General features: G+C 37.9%; 1 protein-coding gene across 2 annotated transcripts in view; it reads left to right on the forward strand.

Annotated features, from left to right (window-relative positions):
* The window catches only part of LOC132104369 (rho family-interacting cell polarization regulator 2), a 60,940-nt gene extending 34,372 nt beyond the window's left edge, over positions 1-26,568 (forward strand). The window contains exons 2-23 of one of the 2 annotated variants that reach the window (XM_059509801.1): positions 919-1,039; positions 2,370-2,528; positions 2,701-2,779; positions 4,152-4,175; positions 4,468-4,521; positions 10,767-10,916; positions 12,427-12,490; positions 12,586-12,629; positions 12,990-13,115; positions 13,408-13,556; positions 14,828-14,957; positions 15,778-15,921; positions 16,384-17,022; positions 20,437-20,609; positions 20,732-20,897; positions 21,078-21,210; positions 23,629-23,784; positions 23,860-24,033; positions 24,128-24,330; positions 25,207-25,284; positions 25,376-25,466; positions 25,647-26,568. In XM_059509801.1, coding sequence (XP_059365784.1) covers positions 919-1,039; positions 2,370-2,528; positions 2,701-2,779; positions 4,152-4,175; positions 4,468-4,521; positions 10,767-10,916; positions 12,427-12,490; positions 12,586-12,629; positions 12,990-13,115; positions 13,408-13,556; positions 14,828-14,957; positions 15,778-15,921; positions 16,384-17,022; positions 20,437-20,609; positions 20,732-20,897; positions 21,078-21,210; positions 23,629-23,784; positions 23,860-24,033; positions 24,128-24,330; positions 25,207-25,284; positions 25,376-25,466; positions 25,647-25,747 — 3,158 coding nt within the window. In that variant the 3' untranslated portion in view covers positions 25,748-26,568. Of the gene's footprint in view, positions 1-918; positions 1,040-2,369; positions 2,529-2,700; positions 2,780-4,151; positions 4,176-4,467; positions 4,522-10,766; positions 10,917-12,426; positions 12,491-12,585; positions 12,630-12,989; positions 13,116-13,407; positions 13,557-14,827; positions 14,958-15,777; positions 15,922-16,383; positions 17,023-20,436; positions 20,610-20,731; positions 20,898-21,077; positions 21,211-23,628; positions 23,785-23,859; positions 24,331-25,206; positions 25,285-25,375; positions 25,467-25,646 lie in introns of those variants that run through there. The other variant, XM_059509800.1, reaches the window with a different exon arrangement.
* The last annotated feature ends 410 nt before the right edge of the window (positions 26,569-26,978 follow it).

Consider the following 26,978-nt stretch of genomic DNA (forward strand, 5'->3'; position numbering starts at 1 on the left):
AAACCAGTGTCAAAATAAAAGTAGCCCATCAAAATAATTTTTACATAAAGGCATTGTGCTAGAAATATTACTATTATTTAGTAGAATGTATGTGATACTGCTACTACTGTTGAAAAAAATTATAAAACTTTATTTTTTAAAGAAATAAATCAAACAATATTTCTTCCATGTTTTAATTTTAATAGCAAATCCCCTTTATTTACCAAAAATATATTATAATATATTAATTAATAATATATATTAATTAATTGAAAGACAAATTAAATTTGGGTGAAACTTGTTTACAGTTTTTCATAATTATATTACTTGTAGAAAAACCTTAAACACAATCGTAAATAAATATAAATAATGGCTTTGGTTTTATTGTTAGTGATAAAAAGTGTGTAATTGGGGTATTTTTGTGTTTTGTTTTGGTACCGAAATTGGTACCGAGAACCGTGGATTTTCACTGACATCGGTACCGAATACTGAAATTTTAGTACCCTGACAACACTAGTTTCAATGAACTGGTTCAAATAAGTGATTCACTACTTCATTTACCAAATCACACAATGACATAATGTGTATATACAGTTATAGTAAAGCACTGACTAATGATGTGAAAATGTGGATGTTTTACATGCCTAAAGGATATAAAGTGAATAAATTACTCTTAGTCAACTCATCTTTTTACAAAAACAACGAGAAACCATAAAAACTTTAATTTCACCCCTTCATTCGGATGCTCTTAACATGAGGGTGATTTAATCAAAACCACATTTTTATTGTTGGGTGACTATCACTAAATGGACTACTAGTCATAAATTTGCATTTGGTCATTTCCAGCATCATCATCTCCAACATCATACACGCGCAACCATTCCTTGATCTGTACCACTGAATTCTCTCTTACCCAGAATCCTTTCTGCTTCCTTGCAGGAGTGTCCTCCCGCTTCCCGGACATCATGGCTGCTGGCACTCACTCTCCTGGAGGGCCCAATGGCATCATCAGGAGCCAGTCGTTCGCTGGCTTCAGCACCCTGCAGGAGAGACGCTCACGGTGAGGTCATCGGCCCTGTCAGAGGCTAAAACACCGACCCCCCCCCCCCACAAATTAATTCCTTTAGATAAATATAAAGCGTCAGTTTTGCCACTGTGGAAGACGAAATTGTAAACACCACACCCGTAATGATTGTTGAACTTTTTAAAACTCTGCTGCAATAACCACGTTCACTTTTCTGGGATGACTTTCCAGTATTCCAGTAAACATTAAATTCATGTGACGCAGTGGATGCAGTAACAGCATTAAAGGGATGGTTTATATAACATGACGGAGTGCATCGTTAGTGGATGAACCTTAGGCAACAGCATGTGCTCATTCTACACAATGGCCTAGATTTACTGTAGCACTACTTCCAGTGCTTTTTTTTTTTTGGACTGCGTGTGCGTGTGACACATTCAGACATGATTAGCCACCAACTGCCGCTGTGTTATTATGAAACGGGAATATTATAAGATGCTGTAGACTGTTACAAGAGAAGTAGTCTAAAAAGCACCCTGTCTTTTGACAAAAGTCTTAAATGTCAGTAAGCATTGAGGAAGAGTGACATTAGATGTACAACACTACAACTACATGAATCCTTGAAGACTCCCAAAAGAGAAGAGGGTGGTTATTTGCATAGATATTACAGCATGCAAGTGCACTAAAATACCAAAACTAGACTGCACTAAACTCACTGGCTTTTACACCGGAAGCATTTCCAGAACATGTATCACCCCAAAAATTAAAAGAATAAAAATAAGAAATTATTTATTTGTATTATTTCATTAATTATTATAAATTTTTTAATCATTTTGTAAATGTGGTCATTTTTTAATTTTTGCAGTATCTGTTTTATATTTTATATTTTTATATTCTAATTTCTAATTTCAAGATTCTCATTACTGTAATGATGTTGTGATTTTATTTTCTATATTTCATAGAATTAATTTTCTATGCAAATAACACAAATAAAATTATCATTTTTAATAACTCTATCAGCATACATTAAAGGCAGTATAACAAATAAAATTTATTTTTCAATTTAAGTATTTATTATTGTTATTATTATTATGTTTACAAAAATTATCACTGTGCAAACAATTGTTTTTACAATGGCAACTGCCTGCAGAATAAATAAATAAAATAAAAATATTAAATAATAATAATAATTTTAAATTGTCAACGGGTTGCAACATTTGATGCAATAGAGCACAAATTTAAAATCAAATGAGCAGCAGGGAAACACAGCCACTTTGATTTAATAAACGTCAGTGTGAAAAATATGTGGCGGACGAAGGACCTCCACATGTTCTTTTGAAGATTCCTTCACAACTGTTCATGTTTTCAGGTGTAACTCCTTCATGGGGAACTCCGCAGTGCAGAAGAAGCCCACGTCGAAGCCCAGGAAGCCCCATCTGTCTGGGCACAAGTCGAGCAGCAGCAGCTCACGAGAGCCACAGCCCAAAAGAATGGAAGAAGTTTATGGAGCCCTCAAACAAGGCCTGGAGTGAGTGCTGCTCAGATGTCTCCTCTGACTCACATTTCTCCTTTCACACAGATCTTCTCTCTCAACTCTTGCTACAGTCACACTGCATGCTCAGAATAGCTGTGATGAAATCTTTGTGTGCGGCCATTGTTCCTGCATCATTCTCAAGTCTGTCATTTTCTCCTACTGTCAGTGAATATCTAGAGGTGCACCAAACAGAGCTGGATAAACTCACTTCCCTCATGAAAGACATGAAGAGGAACTCCAGACTGGTGAGACTGGATATGACATCACCAGGGTGCCTACACACTACAGTTTACACTGCGTCAGAGAACTGCAAATCTATTGTTTTCAATGGGTTGTTCAATGAGTTGTGAAGTAAAAGGCAGCAGAGAGGGATATAAACTCTCCAAAAACAAACCAGCAACTGTGAATCAATGTAGTGTAATGAAATGTTCACAATTTTAATGTTGTTTGTTGGTTTAGTCAGAATAAAAGATCGACTTTTGCAACCAATTCCAGGTGCAGTTCCAGCATCTACCAGCAGTAGCCAATGAGAGCATGCTAATCAGCTAAACAGTGATATAGATTTCTGTGTAGGATTTAGTTTCTGTGGTTTCTATCAGTCCAATTCAGTGCATTCCTGAACCCGTCTCTTTAAACCTCATCAAAATCGAGTCGGGTCAGTTTAATTCAACCTTCGTACATTCTGTAGTGTGCAAGCTCCTTTACTCAGAATTATTATTAATGTCTCTAGAATGTATACCCTGCTGAAAAACTGAAAAGGAATTCAACAAGGACACATTATATTTGATTTATCAAATAATTCTGAAACAACTATCATTGGTTCCACAAAGATACAAGAAGCAGTACAGCTGGTTTTAGGACTGATAATAATGAGAAAGCTTTCTTGAGCAAATCATCATGTCAGAATGATTTCTGAAGGACACACTGAAGACTGGAGTTATGATGCTGAAAATACAGCTTTGCATCACAGGAATTAATAAAATTTGTAAATATATTCAAATGGAAAATAGTTATTTTAAATTGTAATAATATTTAGCAGTATTATTTCTTTTTATTTTATTTTTTTTTTTAAAATAAATCAAATTAGAATTTGTGAGCATAGGAGATTTAGAAAAAACATAATGAAATAATGTATTTGAAGATCTAGAACTGCTTTAAATGAGGAGTTTTACTTGAGAAGCGACATTGTATGAGACATTAAGACTCGCATTTTTAATATGAGACATTTTGGCATACTCCAGTGGCAGATTTTTTTATTTTTATTATTAACTAGTAAAAAAAAAAGAAATTAAAAACTCATTAAGAAGTCATTAATTGCAGTGCAGCATATGCTTTAGTTGGATGCTGGTGTCAAACCTTTTTTTTATTTTATTTTTTTATAAAAGAAGCAAGAAATCCCTTGTTAAGTATTTTCAGTACTTCATCAGTTTGATTGTTTTTTGGCCAGCATGACCAGCATTAAACAGGGTCACCAAACATGGGCCATCATGGATTTCATGCTGGTTTAAGATGGTCTTTTCAGCAGGGTTCTTGTCCAAATATAATTTTTTTTAATACTAAAATGTTGATTTTTGTAGCATTTTCACTGATTTCACATATCTTTTTTTTCTTCTTCAGGGTGTGCTGTATGATCTGGACAAGGTAGGCTCCCTAAACACACTAATGCTTCTTAACCTGTCTGAGGTGACCTGTATTAACCTTTCTAGGAAGTTTGAAGTCTGAAACATATGCTGCAGGAAAATTAAGCAGCTTTGCATAAACTATGTGCTGCATTCGTGCAGCAGTGATCCGTTATTGCACCACTGTAATTGCAGCTGATGTCAGCCGTGTTCAAAATTAGGGACTCTGAGCCGAGACTCATCCTTTTTTCTGTTTAGCCTTTTCTTTTTCAGTGAATAACTTTACTTTTTGACATTCTCTTCTTGCTTCCTAGCAAATGAAGAGCATAGAGCGTTACATGCGACGACTGGAGTTCCACATCAGCAAGGTGAAGTTCATGTCATTTTAATATATATATATGATTATATATGATTATATATGATATATGAGTGTGTGTGCTTTTCATTGTCTGTTTTATAGATTGGAAAAATGGAAGGCAGTACAGCAAGTGAAAATAGTTTTCGTGTTTCCAATGAATGTCCTGACTCATTTCGAGTCTCCTAGTTTGACATTCTCCAGTGTCTGGAGTCCTGCTGTGTCCCCTTCTTTTTGCAGTGTGTTTTAGTGACCTTACAGGTGGGCGTCTGCGGTAAACTACAGTGCTGATTGGCAACTCAGCAGCACTTCTAGTCCCGAAGTAGCCATGGCAACCTGCCGATAGGAGCTTTGAGGCTGTTGAAGAGCAATTCATAGCTCAAATTAGCCCTACGCACTTGAAATTAGCCCCACGTTCAGCTAGCTCACTGGAACACTCTGAACTGCGTGGTACAGATCTCAAAATGATTTTTTTGTTTTGGCCCTTATAAAGAAGATTTTGAGTGTGACTTGCAGAAGTGTTTTGTTTCCTCCTGTGTTGTAAGCTGTTTATGGTTGCCAGTGGATCTAGGTCAAAGCAATTCCCCTGAGTGATGGACAAACCTCTGATGGTTCAGTCCAGGGTGTTAATGAGCGTGTGCATGTCTAAATAGGAGGGAAATGCATTTTCTTTATGATTGTGGTGAAACGAAAAGGGAAAGCTATTTAGATCGCATGGATCTCAGATGAGTTCTCTTTAATACCTCAAATATTTCTCTCTCAGGCCGAATAAATGTAGAGCAACTGGACTCCTACTTCACAGAATTTTCTCATGAGGTTAAGACCTTAATAATCTCATATGTATCTTCGCTAAAGCTTCAGAAGAGATCTCAACATTTGCTCAGATTTGCCAACATAATAGTGATGTCAGGTTAATTCAGAAATCATTCTTTTGAACCGGTTCTTTTGAGTTGACTACTAAACCATTTAAACAAATTAGACTGAATCTTTTGAAAAATTCACATGGACTTTTCTTCAATAGGATACTGGAAATATGCACAGCAGCATCAAGTAATATTAAATAACATTGTTATTATTATTTTATTTAATAAACGGTTTGTAAGATTTAGAATGAACTTTCAATATCTCATTGAATTTTTTTTACAAAAGATCAAATTATCCAGGCCTTGTTGCTATCCACATTAATTTAAGGTCTGGCAGAAAAAGTCTTGATGTGTTTATTGTTGGAGAAGGAGGATTTGTTACAGGAGCAGGGCTGGATGAATTCAGATGCCCAGTTTCTAAAAGAGTATTTAAACGTGTTGACAATCAACAATTACTGTTAGTCTGTTAGCATGCTAGAGCACAGCAATCGTCACCAAGAAGGTAATTCCTAATAGTCTGAGTTTTCCAGCTTTAAAGCAGCCAGTGTCTGTGACTCTTTTAGTTCCATAGCCTCTGTTGAAAAACATCAGTACATAATGTCCAGCACATTGATCTGCGAGAGCTGTGAGTAAAGAGTCCAGCCATGGCTGTGGGAAAACAAATGTCTATAATTATATAATCATTTTATGTGTCTCTCACAGAAAGTATAGATAACTCAGCCACAGGCTCTCAGCAGAGGTTTGTGTTTTTAAAAATCAACTTTATATCTTCCCTAGCTGTTCTGCTTGCCCATAGGAAGTTAGGCAACATGAACAGGAAGTTTCAAAAGGCCTCAGCTTGCAGTTTATAATCTGTCTTTGGACCTTAAAGATGTTTGATGTGGGTGAATTATTGTAGGTTTAATCTCTGTTTAGTCAGTCTGGCACCCCCCGTAAATTAAGAGGATTTTCCCCACTTCGTCCATGTAAAAAGTCCTCATTGTACAGTGATACATATTAATGTGCCATGTATGTGTGCACTGTTGGTCTTGTTCCTTCTGTTGTTTTTGTGGTGTGTGTTGACCAGCTGTGTATTCTTGGCTTGTTATTTGACTCAGTAGGTCTAATCCCAAAACCTGTATTTACGATGGACAGACAGAGGGCTGACAAACAGCTGCTCACACGCATGCATGGCTGAGTTGAGTCACGCCTTAGACCTCTTGTGTCAACCAAAAAGAAGTCATGCTCAAATAGATCAATGACTGTTTGCTGAAATGCATATCTGGCTGTGTCACTCAGTTTGCCCCAGATGCATCATCTTCCACACCAACACACTTCTACACACCACACCACTAATACACTCACACATTATATTATATTATATTATATTATATTATATTATATTATATTATATTATATTATATTATATTATATTATATTATATTATATTATATTATATTATATTATATCATATTATATTATATTATATCATATTATATCATATTATATCATATTATATCATATTATATCATATTATATTATATTATATCATATTATATTATGTAACCTAAAAAGAGTACTTATTATGGAAATAATGTACTTTAAAATAATAATCTGAAGTGTGAATGTTTTTTTATTTAGACACATAATTGAATGTTAATTTAAATTCAATTCAATAAGCTGAACTTTAGTGCTTTTTATCCCACTTAATTAGGACTTAATTACATCTAAATATGTGAATTCATAATTAGGGCTGTCACGATAACAAATTTTGCTGGACGATAAATTATTCAAGAAATTATCACGATAAACGATAATATTGTCGTTCTAAGACCAGTTTCAACTAATATAATGATAATGGCACAATAACGCAGGTACACCTTTTCAAAGATCAATAAACTTTTATTTTATTTTATGGCAGATTCAGAGCAAGAAATACCAACATGTTGACTTCGTGTGGCTTAAAATTCGTAAATTTTGTATGTTATATTATGTTTATATGCCAGTTAGGGATGCTCATATTGACCGCTTAACCGTTAACCGAAAGTAAACCTTTTGACCGACGAGGAGGCCGTTCACATATCACGTCTTTTTTTGTGCTCAAGTTCATTATTTCAAATACTGGAAGAGTACTGGAAGAGACGCGCTCGCAACACACTTGTTTTTTCCAGGCTCGTCTGCACCGCATCTAGTTAAAAAGATCTCAGCTTTTCAGAATGACGCAAGCGCACCAGCTCACGTGAAAAGAACCAACTCAATCAGCTTCCTTCGGGGTGAAACACTGCACTCAGGAGCGCAACTGCCCAAGTGCTTTGGAAAGAAGGAGAAAACGACCTGCGTGTGTGTGTGTGTGTGTGAACTCACAGGGCGCGTTGACACACGCAACCACAACATATTTAGCTGAGCAAGCCAAATGAAGTGAGCGAAAAGTAGGCCCATTTCGAGAGAAATGGATTAAGATGGATTAAGATGTGTATGCTCACTTTTTGAAAACGGTATAAAAGTTTAAAAAAAACATTTTTTGAAACCAACATGAATACGAAGAGTTCTTTTCTAAGAACTTGGAATATTTTAAAAACTGTTAAAAGCTGCCTTCTCTTTGTTGTGGACACTCTTATTTGTCATTGACCTTTTTATTTTAAGTGCGGTGTAAGTGTCCAAATGCTGTTTGAGGATACTGTATCTTGAGGACTGTTCAGACGTGTGCTCAGAGGAAGTGGTCATACTGCGGCAGTCACCGCGGGGCTGTCTGTCTGTCTGTGTCGCCACGGGCATTGCCTCTGTGAACAAATGCTGTGAGCACACCAAATGAGATAGAAAGCGGTCTTTGAGTGGACATGAATATTTAACTGAGACAATATCAGTCTGGCTCAATGCTTCTTTTCTGCTGTCTCCATATGAAACAAACACAAAGCTCTGCCAAACCCTCTGCTAACAAGCACAGCTGACCTGAGCCGCACACCATCCTGTTAGTCACGAGTCACTCCTCATTCCGTGGATACCTTTAGTAAATTTGGGAAGCTGTTGAGAATAGGTCGGATGACATTTGTGTGAGCATCCTGCAGATAACATAACACATGAGCCCTCAAATCTCATTCACAATTGCACTCACTGCCACAATAATGATTGGTTCTGGTTCATATGTTGTCAAATGATCAGTTGCTTTGCGGCATGATTGAATATTCAGAGGTGCCAGTGAGTTTTGATGAAGGAAATGTTTTTAGTGAATAATAAGGGTTAGTTCAAAGTTCTGTTGTCAGTTACTCACCCTCATGTTGTTCCAAACCCATAAGACTATCATTCATCTTTGAGACACAAAAGGGGAAGAAAGAAGAAAGCCCACATCACACCTCTCTTCATCAGTTTGCACTGGCTGCCAATAACCACATGAATCAAATTCAAAGTGCTGATGTTCTCTGATGTACTCTGCACCAATATACCTAAACTTGTTAGTTTAGACTTATGCGGCTACTAGAAGCTTGCGTTCTGCAAGTGAACGACGCCTGGTTTACAGAATGCCTTCCTTGTATCTAAAATTCATTTAAATTAGACACTGAGCTGATAGTTACAGTTAAGAAAAACAGTGTTTTTCCAAAGGCTTATTTATTGTCAAAATGCAGCTCATAAAAATTCACCCATCAGACCCCACCCGACAGTAAGAATGTACCGGACTGGGGGCGGTTATGGTGATTCATTTCCCATGCTGCTGTGGCAGATGAGAGGAGTCAGACAGGGGGTTTTATGAAGCCAAATGAACAGGCAGCTGCACAGTACACATGTGTATGTGTGTGGTACACGGTGCAGTTCTCCAGACTTGGGTGGGGTCTTTCCTTCCAGTGTAATGAAACCCACAGGACCAGTGTCCAGACACTCTACCACCACATGCACACAGCTAACAATTTGTGTAATGTATGTCGTTTATCATGAACAACCCCCTCACATCATCGCATGCACATGCATCATACACACAGTTAATATACCCCACCACACACACACACACTAATTGGGTTGGATTGTCCTTTTTCTCACACTTTCCCCTCAATGAGAGACTTCAAAAAGCCCTGCATCAATATTTCACGTCCCTTTGCTGCATGTGTTTGAATATTTCCTTTTGATTTAGTATCCTGACATGTTTTGTTTTCTTCTGTGAGAGGCGAATCTGTACGTTGTGAAGGAAGTCTTTGTACAGACTTCCTCGCAGAGCGGCGCTCCGTTGGCATCACAGCGGGGTTTCCTACAAGATTTTGTATTTCCAAACTTGAAATCAAAACTTGAAAATGCTTCCAACATTTTGATAAACATTAACAATTAACTTTTTTTTTTTCAACATAAAATTGTTTTGGATTAAAATACCATTATAACAAATCTCTGAAGATCATTCTGCACTATGAACTTGTACTTGGTATAAACTGATTTAAGTTTCAATAATCTTACTTACTTAAATGTACCCATTTTAAACATTGCTCTCAGTAACAATAACTGTTCTCTGCTTGTGTTGAGTCAGACATTAATATTAAAGCCATTTAGTGAGCGAGCGAGTCCTCTGAGCTGATTCCTGAGAGGTACATTTTTTATTGAATAAAGTAATACTTTTATTCAGCAAGATGCATTACGTTAGCAATGATCAGTTCAAGTCAGGTCTAAAGGAAACCGTTTTAATTTCAAGTTGAATAAAAGCTTTAACAGCTTTAAAAAAAGAATTAATAGCATAAATGAACACATTAACGCATGTATGTATAATTTTGACACTACAGATTCAGCCGCGATACAGGAAACACTGTATCACAGGAAGTCACTGCGGGATCTCATTTAGCTGCAGTGTCCATCCCACTTCCTGCCTGCTCTATTTCCTCTCCCCCATGATTTTCTGTTCTTGCTGGCCCTTTCGGCTCACTTGTTTCTGTCACTCGCGGTCCATCTCTGCATCCTCGTTTGCCCATCTTGCTATCTCTCCATCCCCCTCAATCACACTCTCTTCAGCGCTGGTAGGATTAGCATAGCTAATTTGAGCCGGCTAGTGTTCACCAAGTTGTGAATGTGCTAAATGTGCATTTCCATGATAAAGGCCGTGGCTCCGAGCTGCTCGTCTGTCACAGAAGTATGGTTTACTATTGTCCCGAGGGCTGTTGAGCTGCATCATTTTATGTTTGCTTTTGAAGTGTCCAAATTAATTTTTCAGCATTCGGTACAGTACGCCGCTCTATTGTGCTGACAGAACGCTACAGTAGATTTTTAAAGCCATGTTTCTCTGCTGAATGGGGACCCCCAGGGCTCTGTAATGATGTATGCTACCACTTTAGACATCAAAGCTAGCGTTTATGCAATCTTTAGTGAGCATTAACATGCGTGAGCGTGTGCAGTGCTGCTTTTGTGTAAAATAAGCCTGTGCACCAATGCTGTGTGTGTGTTTTTACAGGTCGATGAGCTGTACGAGGGCTTTTGTATTCAGAGAAGGTTGCGTGACGGCGCCAGTAAGATGAAACAGGCCTTCACTGCTTCACCCTCCACTAAAGGCACACGTGAGAGCCTGGCGGAGGTCAACCGCAGATACAAAGAGTATACAGAGGTGCATTATTAATGTTTGTTTGTCTGACCAGCTGGCCATTTTTTTTCACACTATGTACGTATATCAACTAGAGTATGAATTGTCCGAATGACTAATAGACTAATTGGTCTGTGTAATCAGGCTCGTTTTAGGTTCACCTGTTTCTGAGAGGGCATTTACGTAAGACATATCCTGAATAAAAGTAGCACTTTCCACAAAAACATAAAACAGCACACCTCTTTTCAACATTATTAATATGAATAAAATTAAATTGTGAATAATATTTCAGAATTGTATTGTTTTTACTGTATTTTGATCAAATAAATGCAGCCTTGGTGAGCATTAAAGACTTCTTTCAAAAACAACTGGTAAAAGCGGTAAATGGTAATGTACCGTAATTTCTCAAATAAAAACCGGTAATCAAATAAACGCCGGGTCTCTTATAGTGGCCGGGGGCATGGTCAATACGGACAAATAAAGGCCGGTCTAAAATAAAGGCCGGGCGAAAATTTGTGCAGCAGAGCCAGATAACGAACTACACGCCCACTGCTGGAGCGTTTCTCGTTCTCGAGTCAAGAACCGGTTGCATCGGTTTTCAGATCACCAGTACACTGAACTGAGAACCGTTTCTGTCGGACGCGTCCGATTCGAGAACCGATGAGCTGATTATACTGCGCATGCATGATTCAGTGTGAAGCAGACTGACACACAGAGCGTCTGAACCGAACTGATTCTTTTGGTGATTGATTCTGAACTGATTCTGTGCTAATGTTATGATCTCTGTCCACTGGAACGCTTAATTTAAAATGGGTTATATAAAACAATTACTTATCAAACAGATGGAATTAGAAATAAAGGCCTGCCTCTAATAAAAGCCTGCTTCAAATAAAAGCATGTTACCTTCTGCAGTTCAGGTAAATAAAGGCCCCGGCTTTTATTTGAGTAATTACGGTATATTAAATATTTATTTTTGTAAACAACTACAAAGCAAAAACAAATCCCGCACACCATCTATGCAAAAAATATCAAAATATCGCATGACCTTCATCAGGAATATTTCAAAACAATTTTATTTTTTATGATGAAAGTCATGCGACTGAAACTTCGTTAATAAATAAATATTTAGATTTTTTTTAGCATAGATGGTGTGCGGAGTTTAATTGTTAATTAATTGTTATAAACAACTAAAAGCTTGATTTGTCTTTAAACTTTTGCTACGGTTATATTTATTTACTATAATTAGAATTATAAAGTGAAAGTGAAGTGAAAAATATAACATATGCAAACAAACAGCCCACGATAATGACATTATTATAATAAATATATCCTTTATAATGATAATTATAAATATATGAATAATAATAAATATATTTTATTATTAAATATGAAAATAGATATACCTTTTTTATTTATTAAATAACAATAATGCAGATAAGTTTAGTAAAAATAATTCCAGTAAGAAATGTTTATGGCCGATTTAATTTCACATTTCACCTGTCATTCATATTACCATGTGTTCCCGTCTCCTCAGAACATGAACACTTTTGAGACTGAACTGGAGAACTTGTTGGGGGAGTTTCATATCAAAATGAAAGGTACAGAATTTTTGCACCAAAATCTTGAAAAAATCTATAAAACTTTTGTTGCATTTCAATAACAAACTTTTCAACTCCTTTGCTTCTTGTCTCAGGATTGGCTGGTTTTGCCAGGCTTTGTCCCGGTGATCAGTACGAGGTGAGTTGTTTTAAAAACCAAAACAATTCAGCGCTTTCAGAACACACTGAGTTTCATGCATTTTGTTCTATAATAAAGCCAGATGCATCTGTCTTCAATCAAATTACCTAATGCTTATATTAATTGCACGCTGTGCTGCCAAGTACATCTAGTTGATTCACAATCACCGCTGTCCTAGCAGCGTTTTCTCTTCTGATCCACAAGTACATAGACCCACAAAACCCAATTAGATTTTGTAAGGCTATATAAAACTAAACACTGAAAACTCCCATTGCTTTACTGCTCTATTAACAGTTATATGAACTTGTGTTGGGAGCTTTTTCTTTATCCTTTTTGCCTCTTTCTTTGTTTTTCTGGCAGATTTTCATGAGATACGGCCGACAGCGGTGGAAACTGAAGGGGAAGATCGAAACGAACTCCAAGCAGAGTTGGGACGGAGAGGAGATGATCTTCATGCCCCTCATTACAGACCTCATCAACATCAAGGTGGGCTCCAGTCCACACAGTTGTCCATGAAAGAGACCCAGTGTAACAGTGTGACTAATTCTGACAATGGCAGACTGGGCTGTAACCACCAAAGACACTTGAAAAGCCATGACTCCTCATCATTGATCAACATTGATTCCTAAAAAAAAATTTCATCCCCTCAATCTTAAATATTTGGTTACAACCTTGATGAATGCAAGAAAAACATATTCTTATGAAGAAAGCTATGCATTTATATTGAATTAAACATTTCTGAATTTACATTTCTCCATTCTTACCTTTATTCTACTAGGTGACAGAGTTAAAGGGGTTGGCCACTCACATCTTAGTGGGTAGTGTGATCTGTGAAACCAAGGACCTGTTCACCGCTATGCCTCAGGTGGTAGCTGTAGACGTCAACGACCTGGGAACCATTAAACTTAACCTGGAGGTCACCTGGTTGTAAGTGACGTTATCTAATAAAACAAGATAAGAAGTGTGGTGTTTCTGTGAATTTAGTCACAGCAATTGAAAGTGAAGATGTACACCGCCCTCTTCAGGACAGTCAAGGAAGTCACACTGAATTACTTCTGCCGTTAATGGGTTTATTACGGAAGAGGATTAGGGCCAAGCAATAATAAAACAATGAAACCATCTCAAGATTAAAGTAATTATAATAAAAGATTAACCTCATTAAATTTCAAGAAAAATGTCGAAATACAATTTTGAGAATAAAGTCGTGTTTCGAAAAAAAAAAAAAAAACATTTTGTAGAAAAAAAGTCGAACTGAAATAGTGAGAATGAAATTATGAGAATGATTATTATGAGTGTTTCAAGATTTTTTTTTTTTTTTTTTACATTTTGAAAGAAAAAAAGCCGAAATAAAATATTGAGAATAAACACACTCTTGTCGTCTCGTTCAAACCGCGTCTGCAGTGGCGCAGGTCATAGTTCATAGAGAGCAATGCTCTTGGATGGAGCATATTCGGTCGATCAGGGTTCAAATCCGCCTTTTGCCAAACTTTCTTTTTTCATCACATATCACATCGGAAAAGTGAAAAAATCTATTTCCTAACGAGTAGGCTATAGGGAGGCCTTTGTTGTGTACCAATAAGGCAGCGTCTATTTAATAATTTTAATAAAGAAAATAATTTACACTCTGTTATTATTGCATCCTGTTAATGTACAACAATATTGAGGTGGAAATAGTATCTGTCACTGTTTATAAATATGAATAGCATCTAATTACTATTAACACTTATTGCAGAGATCCATTACTTTTACATAGCGTAAATAGAATCACTATTTACACTTAGTGTAAATATTACTATTTTCACTAAGTGTAAATAGCATCCGATGTGATACAGCATACGCTTCATCTAAGGGCATTGCTTTCTACAACCTAACTTGATTAAAACTGTCCAACGAGATCAATTGAACATGACATGAATGTATATTCTTAGTATTTTATTTACTTTTTTCTCGTAATTTAATGAGTTTATTCTCAACATTTAATTTCGTCTCTTTCTTGAAATTTAACCAGTTTAATCTTGCATTATAATGTCTTTAATCTCGAGATAGTTTTATCTTTTATTATTGCTTGGCCCTAATCCTCTTCCGTAGCTTATACAGTAAATCATGCTTTTGAATTTCTATAATTTTTGTGTTTTCTTTCATTAAATACTTTTGTATGATGTTAGATTGCTGTACATGAATGTGTGTCTGTCTTGCAGTCCGTTTGATGTGGAGGATCTGACACTGTCGTCAGGAAACGTGAGTAAAGCCACCGCCCTTCAGAGACGTGTTTCAGTGTACAGCCAAGGCACACCCGAGACGCCCACTTTCCAGGACACCTCTTTCTTTGTGAGTGCACTTCTGAAAAATCCTCTCAGTTCTGTTTAAAGTCCTGCTTCTATCACCATGCTAAACCCATAACCTTGATTCACAGCTGCATCATTACACACTCTAATTTAAGTGCACTTTAGCATACTTTTAAATGAGTACATAGAAGTAAAATATTTAAGTATGAACTAATTGTTTTCAGACACTTAATTGCATGTTTTAAATTAAATAAAAATGTATTATAGATTCAGTTTATATTACATAAATGCAACTTTATATGAAATTTCATAATTGCCTATAACATGTCATCTTTAAAGTGTGCTGTTGATGTACTGACAAGCGTTTAGGATAAATTAATATACTTCGATGTCATTTTAATAGAAACTTATGGTGAAACGTTTTACTTAACAGTATTACAGAGGGCACTTTTTAAAAGTATAGTTAAACATAGTCATGGAAGTTTTAATAGTATAAATATCATATTTGAAGTGCACATTCAATACTGTAAAGCGCAAGTGTTTTTCATTAGGGTGTCATAGAGGATATTGAGGTTTTGAAATCAGGTGTTAGATCACACTGTCACATTTCAACAGCTGAATCATTAACTAAATATTACACTACTGATTCTGGCTAGCTGTTCTGGGATCAGTGTTTATTATTTTGTGTTTATATGAATATACTGAATATATTTGTGTTTGAATATGAAAGTACTTGCATCGTGTGTGTGAATGTTCATGTTTAGTCTGTGCTGTTGTGTCTAATGAATTGTATTATTCACCCTGTGGCACCATGTGCATCGTGGTTGTTGTGTATACGTGTGTGTGTGTCGATGGCAATGAAGTGGCGTCCTCAGCGGTGGGAGGGCCAGCGTCTCTCGTTCTTGCACAGGCTCAGAGAGACGTTCCTAGAGAAACTCAGGCGCAGTCGCTCTTTTGGCGATCTGGCTGCACTGAGACCTCGTTCAAGGTCCAGTCTGGAAGTCTACGTGAGTCAGGTCACTGTGTGCCCTGCCCTTCTGAGTGAACATCTGTGTGGCTCTTTTCTTCGCTTGCGTTTTCTGCTTTTGATCTTATTTTTCATATAATAAACACATGCATTTCTTCTCACTCATATTCATACATACACTTATTTAAACTTTGATATTAGATTTTGGACAGTAGTGCATTTAATTAATCGCATTCGATAATGAACGCGATATTGCATAGCTTGTCAGTGATCTACAGTTCTGTCTATTATATGCCAGGTGATGGCGATTTAGCGGTAATCACGGAACCCGATTTACTGACTAGATGTGCATGATCATATTGTTGGCCCTACTGGACATGTGGACAGAAAATATTGTTTGTATCTTAAGATCACTAAAACTATATAGATAGTAGTGCTGATAAGAATAAATGACATCAGGGAGCCATATTTACCATATTTAATTTCTCTTTCCAACACACAGTCCACTTTACCAGACGATGTCTTTGAGAACGGAGGCTGCGGTGTGGCCGAATGCAAGCGTCTGTCCTTCACCTTCTCTGACACGCCCACCTCAAGCCCCGCCCCCATCCAGTCAAACCCCGAGATCACCGTCACGCCCCCTGAGACGGACTCTCCCTCTGAACCAGCTCCAGCCTCTGAGGAGCTGCTGGTTGAGGAGGAGTGTGTGGAGGAAGACTGCGGAAGTGTCAGTGCCAGCGATCCAGACCTGGAGTGGGACCAGGCTGAGGCCCAGGGGCACGGCACAGGCTCGGCTGCCCTCTCGCTGTGCTCCGAGAGTCAGCTGTCTGCGGTGGGACCTGAGGATGTGGTGTTCCTGGAGCCCAACGTGTCTGATGAAGCCCTGGAGCTGAAGCCGGTGGAGCTGGACGGGGAGGAAGGCAGTCTGACCAGACAGCTGGTGAGGAGGCTCACCTCCTCTGACATGCTGCCCGAGGCCGGCGCTGTGAGCTGGTCTGGAGAGAGCAGCAGGACCTTCCAGGAGAGCAGCCTGGAGGAGGCCATTCAGTCCCTGCTCCTGCGGCTGGAGAGCTTGGGCCAGCGCTGCGGGGAGCTGCAGGACTTGGAGCAGGAGGTCATGAGACTCGAAGACTTGCTTAAGGTGAATGAGTTCTCTGTGGTCTTCAATTAGAAGAGTTACTGTTGAAATTTTGAAGCAGACCTGAATTTGTTTGATCATGAATCTCGGTTCATTTGATTAGCATGAACTTAGCATGACATTTAGAAAAAGGTGGTCTAGGGTCCACCTTGAATCCAAATCCAAAACCATTTTTTCGTGGTATGCATTCAGGAGCATTTGTCTTGAGACCAAGGATGCATCCGAAATCGAATACTTCCCTACTATATTGTAGGCAAAAAACAGTATGTGAACAGAGTAGTATGTCCAAATTCACAGTATTCATTAAACTGTACAGGTGCATCTCAATAAATTAGAATGTCGTGGAAAAGTTCATTTATTTCAGTAATTCAACTCAAATTATGAAACTCGTGTATTAAATAAATTCAGTGCACACAGACTGAAGTAGTTAAAGTCTTTGGTTCTTTTAATTGTGATGATTTTGGCTCACATTTAACAAAAACCCAAAAGTCCGGATGACCTTCTATTTCTTGTTCTGAAGTGTGCATCTGATTGACACAAGAGTTGTGAATGGCATTGAAGCAACGGAACTGACGCTGTTAGGTCACATGATGATGATATGACGTATGAGAAACAAGATTGTTTGGATCTGTTTGGATTGAATTAATTCTACACATATCCATACTTCATAAAACATAATTTTTGAAAGGATAGTTCACCCAAAAATGAAAATTACCCCATGATTTACTCAACCTCAAGCAATCCTAGATTATATATAAATGATACCTGAACCAAAGCAATGCATTTAAGAAAAATATCTGTATTTAAAACTTAATAAACTGTCATCTCTAGTTTCTGCTAACTCTCGACATGTGCTCATGAGAGAGTGGCATTCCAGTGGATGACGTAGGCATAGAGTAAACTCTGGTGGGAATATGCTAGTCTCACGAGAACCAAGTTTTGTTTACAGCAAAGGAAAATTGGTCTCCTCTTGGCTTATATAGAAATCCGCTTACATTTTTCTTTATAAATCCTCATTTTTATGGAAGCATATTGGTAGCAATATTCAATTTGGAATGTAATATACAAAAGGACAATGCAATATGTAAAATGGCAATGCATTTCTGTATTTACATTACATTCTGTATTTACTGCATTAACACTCACAGTCGAGACACTTACGATTGCATTTCCATTCAATGTCCTGCAATGAATGTAGCAAAATTCAATGTGCACATAGAAAATGCATTCCGATCTGATCACGTCTCCGCCCCCTCCCGCAATGTCAATCACTGCGTGAACAAGGCGGGGCTTGCAGAAGGTCAAGAGACTCAAGAGGATTCAAGTGAGAGAACATGGACAAGACAGTTGGTCCATGTACTTTTTGATAATTTTGGTTTATGGCTTTAATATTTCATTCGCACTTGTGGGCGGAGCTGAAACGCTGCTTTCATCTGATTGGTCGAATCGCTCCACCTTCAGCTCGGTCTTTTCATTCTTTCAGGCAGAATAAGAGTCAGTGCGAGTGAAGCACTGTAATGTCTGAAATCACCGCTCACTGTTAATTAGCATAATATTTGAATCAGATGTAGCTGGGCACATAATTCATGCTGCTGTGACTTGCAAATTAATTTTAGGTTGTAGTATTGTATGAATATTGTCCCACTGATAAATACAGTGCAAATAGTTCTGTCTCTTTGGATAAAAGTGAAGTGGAAATAAAAATCAATAATAGACTGAACAGTTCCATGATAATATGTTTGTAACATTTACCACTCTCGTCTTTTAAGTCATAAGGCACTAGGTATGTGTGTGTGACATTAATAAATAATTGTGAAAATTAATTCTGAAATAAATTAGTACTATTCGTTTTATTACATACTAAATTGAATTATGTTTCCCCTCTTAGTCTGCTTTGTTGGGCTTGAGAAAGACAACATATATTTACCGTATTTTGCGGACTATAAGTCGCAATTCTTTTCATAGTTTGGTTGGTCCTGCGACTTACAGTCAGGTGCGACTTATTTATCAAAATTTATTTGACATGAACCAAGAAAAATGAACGAAGAGAAAACATTACCGTCTACAGCCGCGAGAGGGCGCTCTATTCTGCTCAGTGCTCCTGTAGCCTACCCATGAAAACATAGAGCGCCCTCTCGCGGCTGTAGACGGTAATGTTCTCTCTTGGTTCTTGGTTCTGAATAAATGCGACTTATAGTCCAGTGCGACTTATATATGTTTTTTGCCTCGTCGTCATGACGTATTTTTGGACTGATGCAACTTATACTTAGCTGCGACTTATAGTCCGAAAAATATGGGTAACATTATTATTATTATTATTTATTATGAGAGAAATTGACACAGACTAGAACTTTAATGTTTCACCAAATTCAGCTCAGATCTTCAGACTCGTCTGACTCGTGTTGCTGTATAACTGGCCAGACTTACCTTCCCAAAAAAAAATCCTATTTAATTTTATTTCATGAATTTAACTAAATTTATTTCAACTTCACTGTTTTCCAAGGAGACCGAACTATTTGCACTGTATTTATCAGTGGGACAATATTCATACAATACTACAACCTAGAAATAATTTAAAGGGGTCACTTGCAAGTCACAGCAGCACGAATTATGTGCCCATCTACATCTGATTCAACTATTATGCTAATTAACAGTGAGCGGTGGTTTCAGACATTAAAGTGCTTCACTCGCACTGACTCTTATTCTGCCTGAAAGAATGAAAAGACCGAGTTGAAGGTAGAGCGATTCGACCAATCAGATGAAAGCAGCGTTTCAGCGCCACCCACAAGTGCGAATGAAATATTGAAGCCATAAACCGAAATGATCAAAACGTACACGGACCAACTGTCTTGTCCATGTTCTCTCACTTGAATCCTCTTCTTGTGTCTTGAGTCTCTTGACCTTCTGCAAGCCCCGCCTTGTTCACGCAAGGGACATTTTGCATATTACATTCCAAATTGAATATTGCTACCCATATGCTTCCATACATTTTGTCCTTCTTTTTTGTGACCGGTGTTTTGTTTTGCTCTCTCCTTTGCACTTCTATGTTCATAACTTCTCACTGGAGCTTATTTTTTTGCATTGGCGGAGATTTGCATGATACACAACAAGGCTTCATTCACCACAAAATAAGCCATATTTAGTGGCCATTATTACAAAACATGTTTTTTGTGTTTAAAAAGAAATGGCGTGGGGCAGCGTAATAGAAAAAAAAAAAAGAAGTATTTTTTTTTTTACTTTGAGCATTACGTTTTTAGACCATCCTGTCATGTGCAAGACTCTGCAGGAGACTTTGAAAACAATTGAAAAAATAGCAAAGTAGAATGCAAAAACTTGTGGTGAACTAACACCTTACACTTATCTTCAACTTGACTCTTCTGATCTCAGTCTTGAATGAAGGTTGTTGTCTCTCCTCAGTGTCGGGTACCTGCCCATAGGAGCCGTTCATCAAGCCTCAGTTTGACAGTGGAGAGTGCTCTGGAAAGTTTTGACTTCCTCAACACCTCTGACTTTGATGATGATGACACAGGAGATGATGCTGCCGCCCTCTCACGCGCTGTCTTCTTTGACATGGAGTCAGAGAGAATCAGGTGTGTTGGACATTTGACCCTTCAGCGATCAGGTTTCTCTGAGGAACTTGACTACATGGCCTAAGTAGTTGTGATTATGTAGCATCCTCTGGTGGTGACAGTGTGTCTTACATGTTCAACAGGTCAGGCCAACATCCAGAAGCAAGAGGCCACCTGAGTGAAGCCCTCACAGAGGACACTGGTGTGGGGAACAGTGTGGCCGGCAGCCCGTTGCCTCTCACCACAGGAAACGAGAACCTAGACGTTGCCATCAGTGTTCATCTACAATACTGCAGTCATCTCGTTCAGGTAATTCTGTTTTTCCACCTTTACAACTTAATTTTCCCCTACTCAGATTCCACATTGGTGTAAGTTTTATCTGTTTGTTACACCGAACATGGTCAGTCGACCATATATATATATATATATATATATATATATATATATATATATATATAATGCTGAAGTTTCTCTGTGTATGGGATGCAGTTGTTGACCTCAGGAGGAAGCCAGTCACAGCACATGACTTACCTGCGCAAACTAACAACTCAAACACTTCTTTTGGAGGAGCTCAGTGAGAAAAACCTTGACAGACCGGGCAGCTGCATTTTAGTGTCTGATGGTGAGTTTTCCTTAAGTGTTTGTTAACTAGTCCTTGTGGGAAAATTATGATGTTACGGTGACTTATCACATGTACTTCAAAGCTTTTTAAAAGGTTTTTGGATGTTTAAGCATAATATTTATTTTATTATGATGTTACGGTGACTTATCACATGTACTTCAAAGCTTTTTAAAAGGTTTTTGGATGTTTAAGCATAATATTTATTTTATTAAAGTTTATATTTTTGCTCTGACAGAATGGGTACACTAGTGCAAAATATATTTCTGCTAGAACATTATTATAGCACTTAATTATTATAACAGTAGTCAGGGTCTTAAATGTACACTAGCCAAGTGCCAGTAATAATCAGTTTGGTTATTGAAATATTTTTTTTTTCTTTTAGCCACAACAATATTACATACTTTAAATGAAATAGCAAAGATTATAATCTGACACTTGATGGCATAACAATTTTTCACAATAAAAACAGACAAATGTTTACCTAACTATGGAAAATGATTGGATTGCAAACACTCTACAATATACACTCACCTAAAGGATTATTACTAACACCTGTTCAATTTCACATTAATGCAATTATATAATCAACCAATCACATGGCAGTTGCTTCAATGCATTTAGGGGTGTGGTCCTGATCAAGACAATCTCCTGAACTCCAAACTGAATGTCAGAATGGGAAAGAAAGGTGATTTACCGTATTTTTCGGACTATAAGTCGTACCTGAGTATAAGTCGCATCAGGCCAAAAATATGTCATGATGAGGAAAAAAACATATAAGTCGCACCAGACTATAAGTTGCAGGACCAGCCAAACTATGAAAAAAAGTGTGACTTATAGTCCGGAAAATACGGTAAGCAATTTTGAGCGTGGCATGGTTGTTGGTGCCAGACGGGCTGGTCTGAGTATTTCACAATCTGCTCAGTTACTGGGATTTTCACGCACAACCATTTCTAGGGTTTACAAAGAATGGTGTGAAGAGGGAAAAACATCCAGTATGCGGCAGTCCTGTGGGCGAAAATGCCTTGTTGATGCTAGAGGTCAGAGGATAATGGGCCGACTGATTCAAGCTGATAGAAGAGCAACTAATAGAAGAGCAACTTTGACTGAAATAACCACTCGTTACAACCGAGGTATGCAGCAAAGCATTTGTGAAGCCACAACACGCACAACCTTGAGGCGGATGGGCTACAACAGCAGAAGACCCCACCGGGTACCACTCATCTCCACTACAAATAGGAAAAAGAGGCTACAATTTGCACGAGCTCACCAAAATTGGACAGTTGAAGACTGAAAAAATGTTGCCTGGTCTGATGAGTCTCTGATGATTTATATTGAGACATTCAGATGGTAGAGTCAGAATTTGGCGTAAACCGAATGAGAACATGGATCCATCATGCCTTGTTACCACTGTGCAGGCTGCTGGTGGTGGTGTAATGGTGTGGGAGATGTTTTCTTGGCACGCTTTAGGCCCCTTAGTGCCAATTGGGCATCGTTCAAATGCCACGGCCTACCTGAGCATTGTTTCTGACCATGTCCATCCCTTTATGACCACCATGTACCCATGCTCTGATGGCTACTTACAGCAGGATAATGCACCATGTCACAAAGCTTGAATCATTTCAAATTGGTTTCTTGAACATAACAATGAGTTCACTGTACTGAAATGGCCCCCACAGTCACCAGATCTCAACCCAAAAGAGCATCTTTGGGATGTGGTGGAACTGGAGCTTCGTGCCCTGGATGTGCATCCCACAAATCTCCATCAACTGCAAGGTGCTATCCTATCAATATGGGCCAACATTTCTAAAGAAAGCTTTCAGCACCTTGTTGAATCAATGCCACGTAGAATTAAAGCAGTTCTGAAGGCGAAAGGGGGTCAAACACAGTATTAGTATGGTGTTCCTAATAATCCTTTAGGTGAGTGTAAATTTGCAGTCAATTATAGCATGAGGATATCTGGGAAAAGACCTTACAGCATTTGGTGTTAAAAACAAACAAACAAACTATATAATAATAATAATAACAATATTAACTTTTATTATTATTTGTTAAACAATATTTTTATAAAATCTGTATAGATAGTTTACTAAACTCATAATGCTGTAATAAAAAAAGTAGTTAATAATAATTTTCAAATGTTTTTAAAGTAAAACATTTATTCAAATATGTGATGACATGTATATGTGGTATTGCATAAACTAAACCACCAAATGAAAATATGAGGAACAAAATCACAATCTGTTCTGAGTTTCTTGTGAAACCAAGGAATTATAATCCAAACTAACCTGCAGTTATAATGTGAAATACAATTTCATACCATCTAAGAAATATTTCTAAAAACATATTTCTTAATTCATTTGTAAGGTGCGGTGAAAGTTGTGTTTGAAGTGTGATGAGCTCTCTTGTTTCTCTAAACAGTGCTGCCTGGGCTGGTGGAGCGTCCTGCGCTGATGTCTCTGTGGTGCGACTGCAGCGCTGGGCTGTTTCACACTACACTGGAGCGAGTGCTGAAACACATGCATTTCAGCTTTGCCTTACCACTGCAGCAGATTCAGCCTCACTCTCCTGACTCAGGTACTGACAGTAACAACATTATTAATCTGCAGGGGAAACATCAGAAGGGAATGTAACATCAGCGTTTGTGTCCAGTGATCAGGCTGGTGGTGAATGAGATGATGGACAGGAGCGAGCTGGCCTCATCCCTGTGTCCATCACCGTCATCTCTGGCACAGGACGTCGTCACCGTGTTTCAGTTCCACCATTACACCGTTGAACACGATATCACAGACATGGAGCAACACCTGCTGGATTTAGCCAAAGAGGGCAAGACGCTTTTTATGAATAATAAGGAATAATGAGTTTAAAGCTTTATAGATTATTAGCATAGTGTAATATTTATTTTTTGTGTCCAAACCAGTCATGCTAGCAGAAGCCCTGAGCTGTGGAGATACAGAACGCTGTGTGGAGGAACTGCATGAAGTGTCCGTCATGTGTCTCCAGCCCCGTCCTCAAACCCTCTGGGCCGTGGCAGCACTGTTGACCTCTGATGATCCTGACGCGATGAAGGCCGCTACAGCCTTCCTCTCCTCTGCTGCCTCACACAAACCCTTCAGGTCAAAGGTCAGTCTTGTACCTGGCTTGTAAAGCCCATGGTTGTCTACGGTGGAGTTGATTAATTGATTGGTCTATAGCCGGGTTTGAATCTACATAGAAAGCCAACATTCAAAAGTTTGAGGTTGGTAAGATTAGTTCTTTTTTTTGTGCTTTTGAAAAAGGTCTTGTGTGTTCTTTGAGGCTGCATTTATTTGATCAATACAATATAAACAATAATATTGTGAAATAGTTTTACAATTGAAAATAACAGTTTTCTTTTTTAATTGATTTTAAAATATTATTTATTCCTGTGATGTCAAAGCTGAATTTAAAGCAGCCATTACACCAGTCTTCAGTGTCACATGATGCTTCAGAAATCATTCTAATATGATCATTTAGTCAATGTTTTTGTGGAAACCATGAATTCAAATTTTTTTTTTATCAGGATTCAGGATTGATGAATAGAAAAGTTTTTTTTTTTTTTTTTTTTTTTAAATGGAAACCTTTGGTAGCATTATAAATGTCAATTATCAATTTAATGCATCCTTGTTAAATAAAAAAACGTAATGGCCCCAGACTTTGTATAGTTTTTTATGCAATTCCATGAAATTATTGCATAAAAATGGTGAATAGAAATTCTAAGATGCAAATAAAAATAAATCCAACATGCATAAAAACTATGATGGAAACAGTGAAACACTGATGCATCTTCGATGCATATCTTATAATTACATAATCAGATACAAATAATAAAATTATATAAATGAAACCATAAAAATATGAATATTGGTCAATTGGTTAACAAGTGCATCAAATGTGCACATTTGAATCATAGAAACATGCATAAATAGATGTACTGCTGTTTGAGTTCATCTTGTCTGTGTGTGTGTTTGTCTTCAACAGGCTGTTGATTGTTACACACAAGCCTTATCAGAAGCAGACAGATCAAGAGCTGCATGTGCCGCTCTGAGCTGCCTGCAGGTCAGTTGAACACTTCAACTGAAGATTAAATCATATCTGTGAATGTTTCCAAGACTTTTCATTCAGCCTCTCTGTCTGGTGTTCTTCTCAGGCTGTGGAGAGCATTGATGCTGTGGTGTTACTGTGTGACTCAGCCGATGAAGAGCTCCATCATATTGCCATTGAAACCCTCCTCACTTTTGGTAAAAGATCCAGTCACACGAATGACATCCTCTCCATGAGTGATTATGCTCTATCTGGTCTTAAAAACTTGAATGCTGTGTAAATTACACATGGTCTCAATGCTTGCAAACATCACCTAAGTACTACACCTCCAGGCTTCCTGTGTCTTACAGAGCATGCGTGTGTGCTTCTGTTCTCAGGTGAAGACGGGCGGCTGGCATACGAGCAGTTGGACACAGTACCGAGGGAGATAGTGCGGCTCGGCACTCGCCGCGGTAACACTGTTACCACTTCATTTTAGAAGAACGACTCGTTATTCCCCCGTGACCCTGCACACTTCAGACGTGAAATACACACAACCTGCTAACAAGGAGAAAAGTACCTTGAGAACTTCAGCACAGAGTCTTCTTTTCTGCAGGATGTTTGCATTTATACTACTGGTGTCACAGTCGTCATGATTCATTGTTGCCGATTGAACAATAAGAGCGTTAATACTGAAAGTTAGTTATTTGCAGATTGCAGTTGCACTGTTGGAGGCATGTAAATAGCACAGAAAATCCTATTTTAGTTTTTGTTTTTCTTTTGTATGCACCGTTCCGTTTCAGGGATTATAAGGGACTGTTTTAATGCTCCCTGCTTGAGTTTTTTGACCTGGACAGAGTGAGATTTCTGTAACCTCTGTGAAAGGATAGATTTGAAGTGTGCTGGTTGATCCCAGCTGGTCATATGGACTACTGAAAACCCGAAGTGGACGGTGGACTGCTGATTTCTACATTGTTCGCTTGCCTTCACTGGTCAGGAGAAAACATTTCTATGGATGGAGCCTGTAGTGAACAATTGCATTAACACGGTACTAATGCCTGAGCACATGGGATCTTACAACAAGCGCTGTTTGGATCCCGTCGGAGTATCTGAAAATGCACTTTTACACTCAGAGAAGCGTGATGTATTACTGTGAATTTTTGATTTCTACGAAAAATGAAGACTAGAGTATATTTGCTCTGTGATCTGAACTCGCTTCTGTGCCTATTGTTACTGTACTACTGAGTCATGTGACTTTAATATTTGTTTTATTTATTTTTTTCACTTCTCTTCACTATAAATGGTACGATGCTGATTTTACCCTCTTTTTTTACATACTCAGAACAGATTGTTTTAATGATGCACTAAATATCTGTTCACAAAAAGATTAGGTACAGTCAGGATTTGGTATTATTGAGGGGCTACATTCATTATGAAATTATATAATAGAAAGATGTTATTGATCAGTATCATCTTTTAACAGTGTATTCATGGAGTGTACAGTATTTGTGCTCAAGGGAACCTTTCCCAAACGTCCTTTCAGTATGCTAATGCCCATGACCAGAGAAAACACTCTTTGCTGACTGAACGCTTGCCTCGCTTTGTGACGTTTACACTCCCTGTGTTGTTCTTTAAAGCTCTCAAATGTGAATTTATCTTTATGGCGGGAATAAAAAAAACCCCACAGTTTTGTAGGTTACCCAACCTATTTTTGCTATATTTTCTATGAC

This window comes from Carassius carassius, chromosome 25 (genome assembly GCF_963082965.1).
Source record: "Carassius carassius chromosome 25, fCarCar2.1, whole genome shotgun sequence".
Lineage (NCBI taxonomy): Eukaryota > Metazoa > Chordata > Actinopteri > Cypriniformes > Cyprinidae > Carassius > Carassius carassius.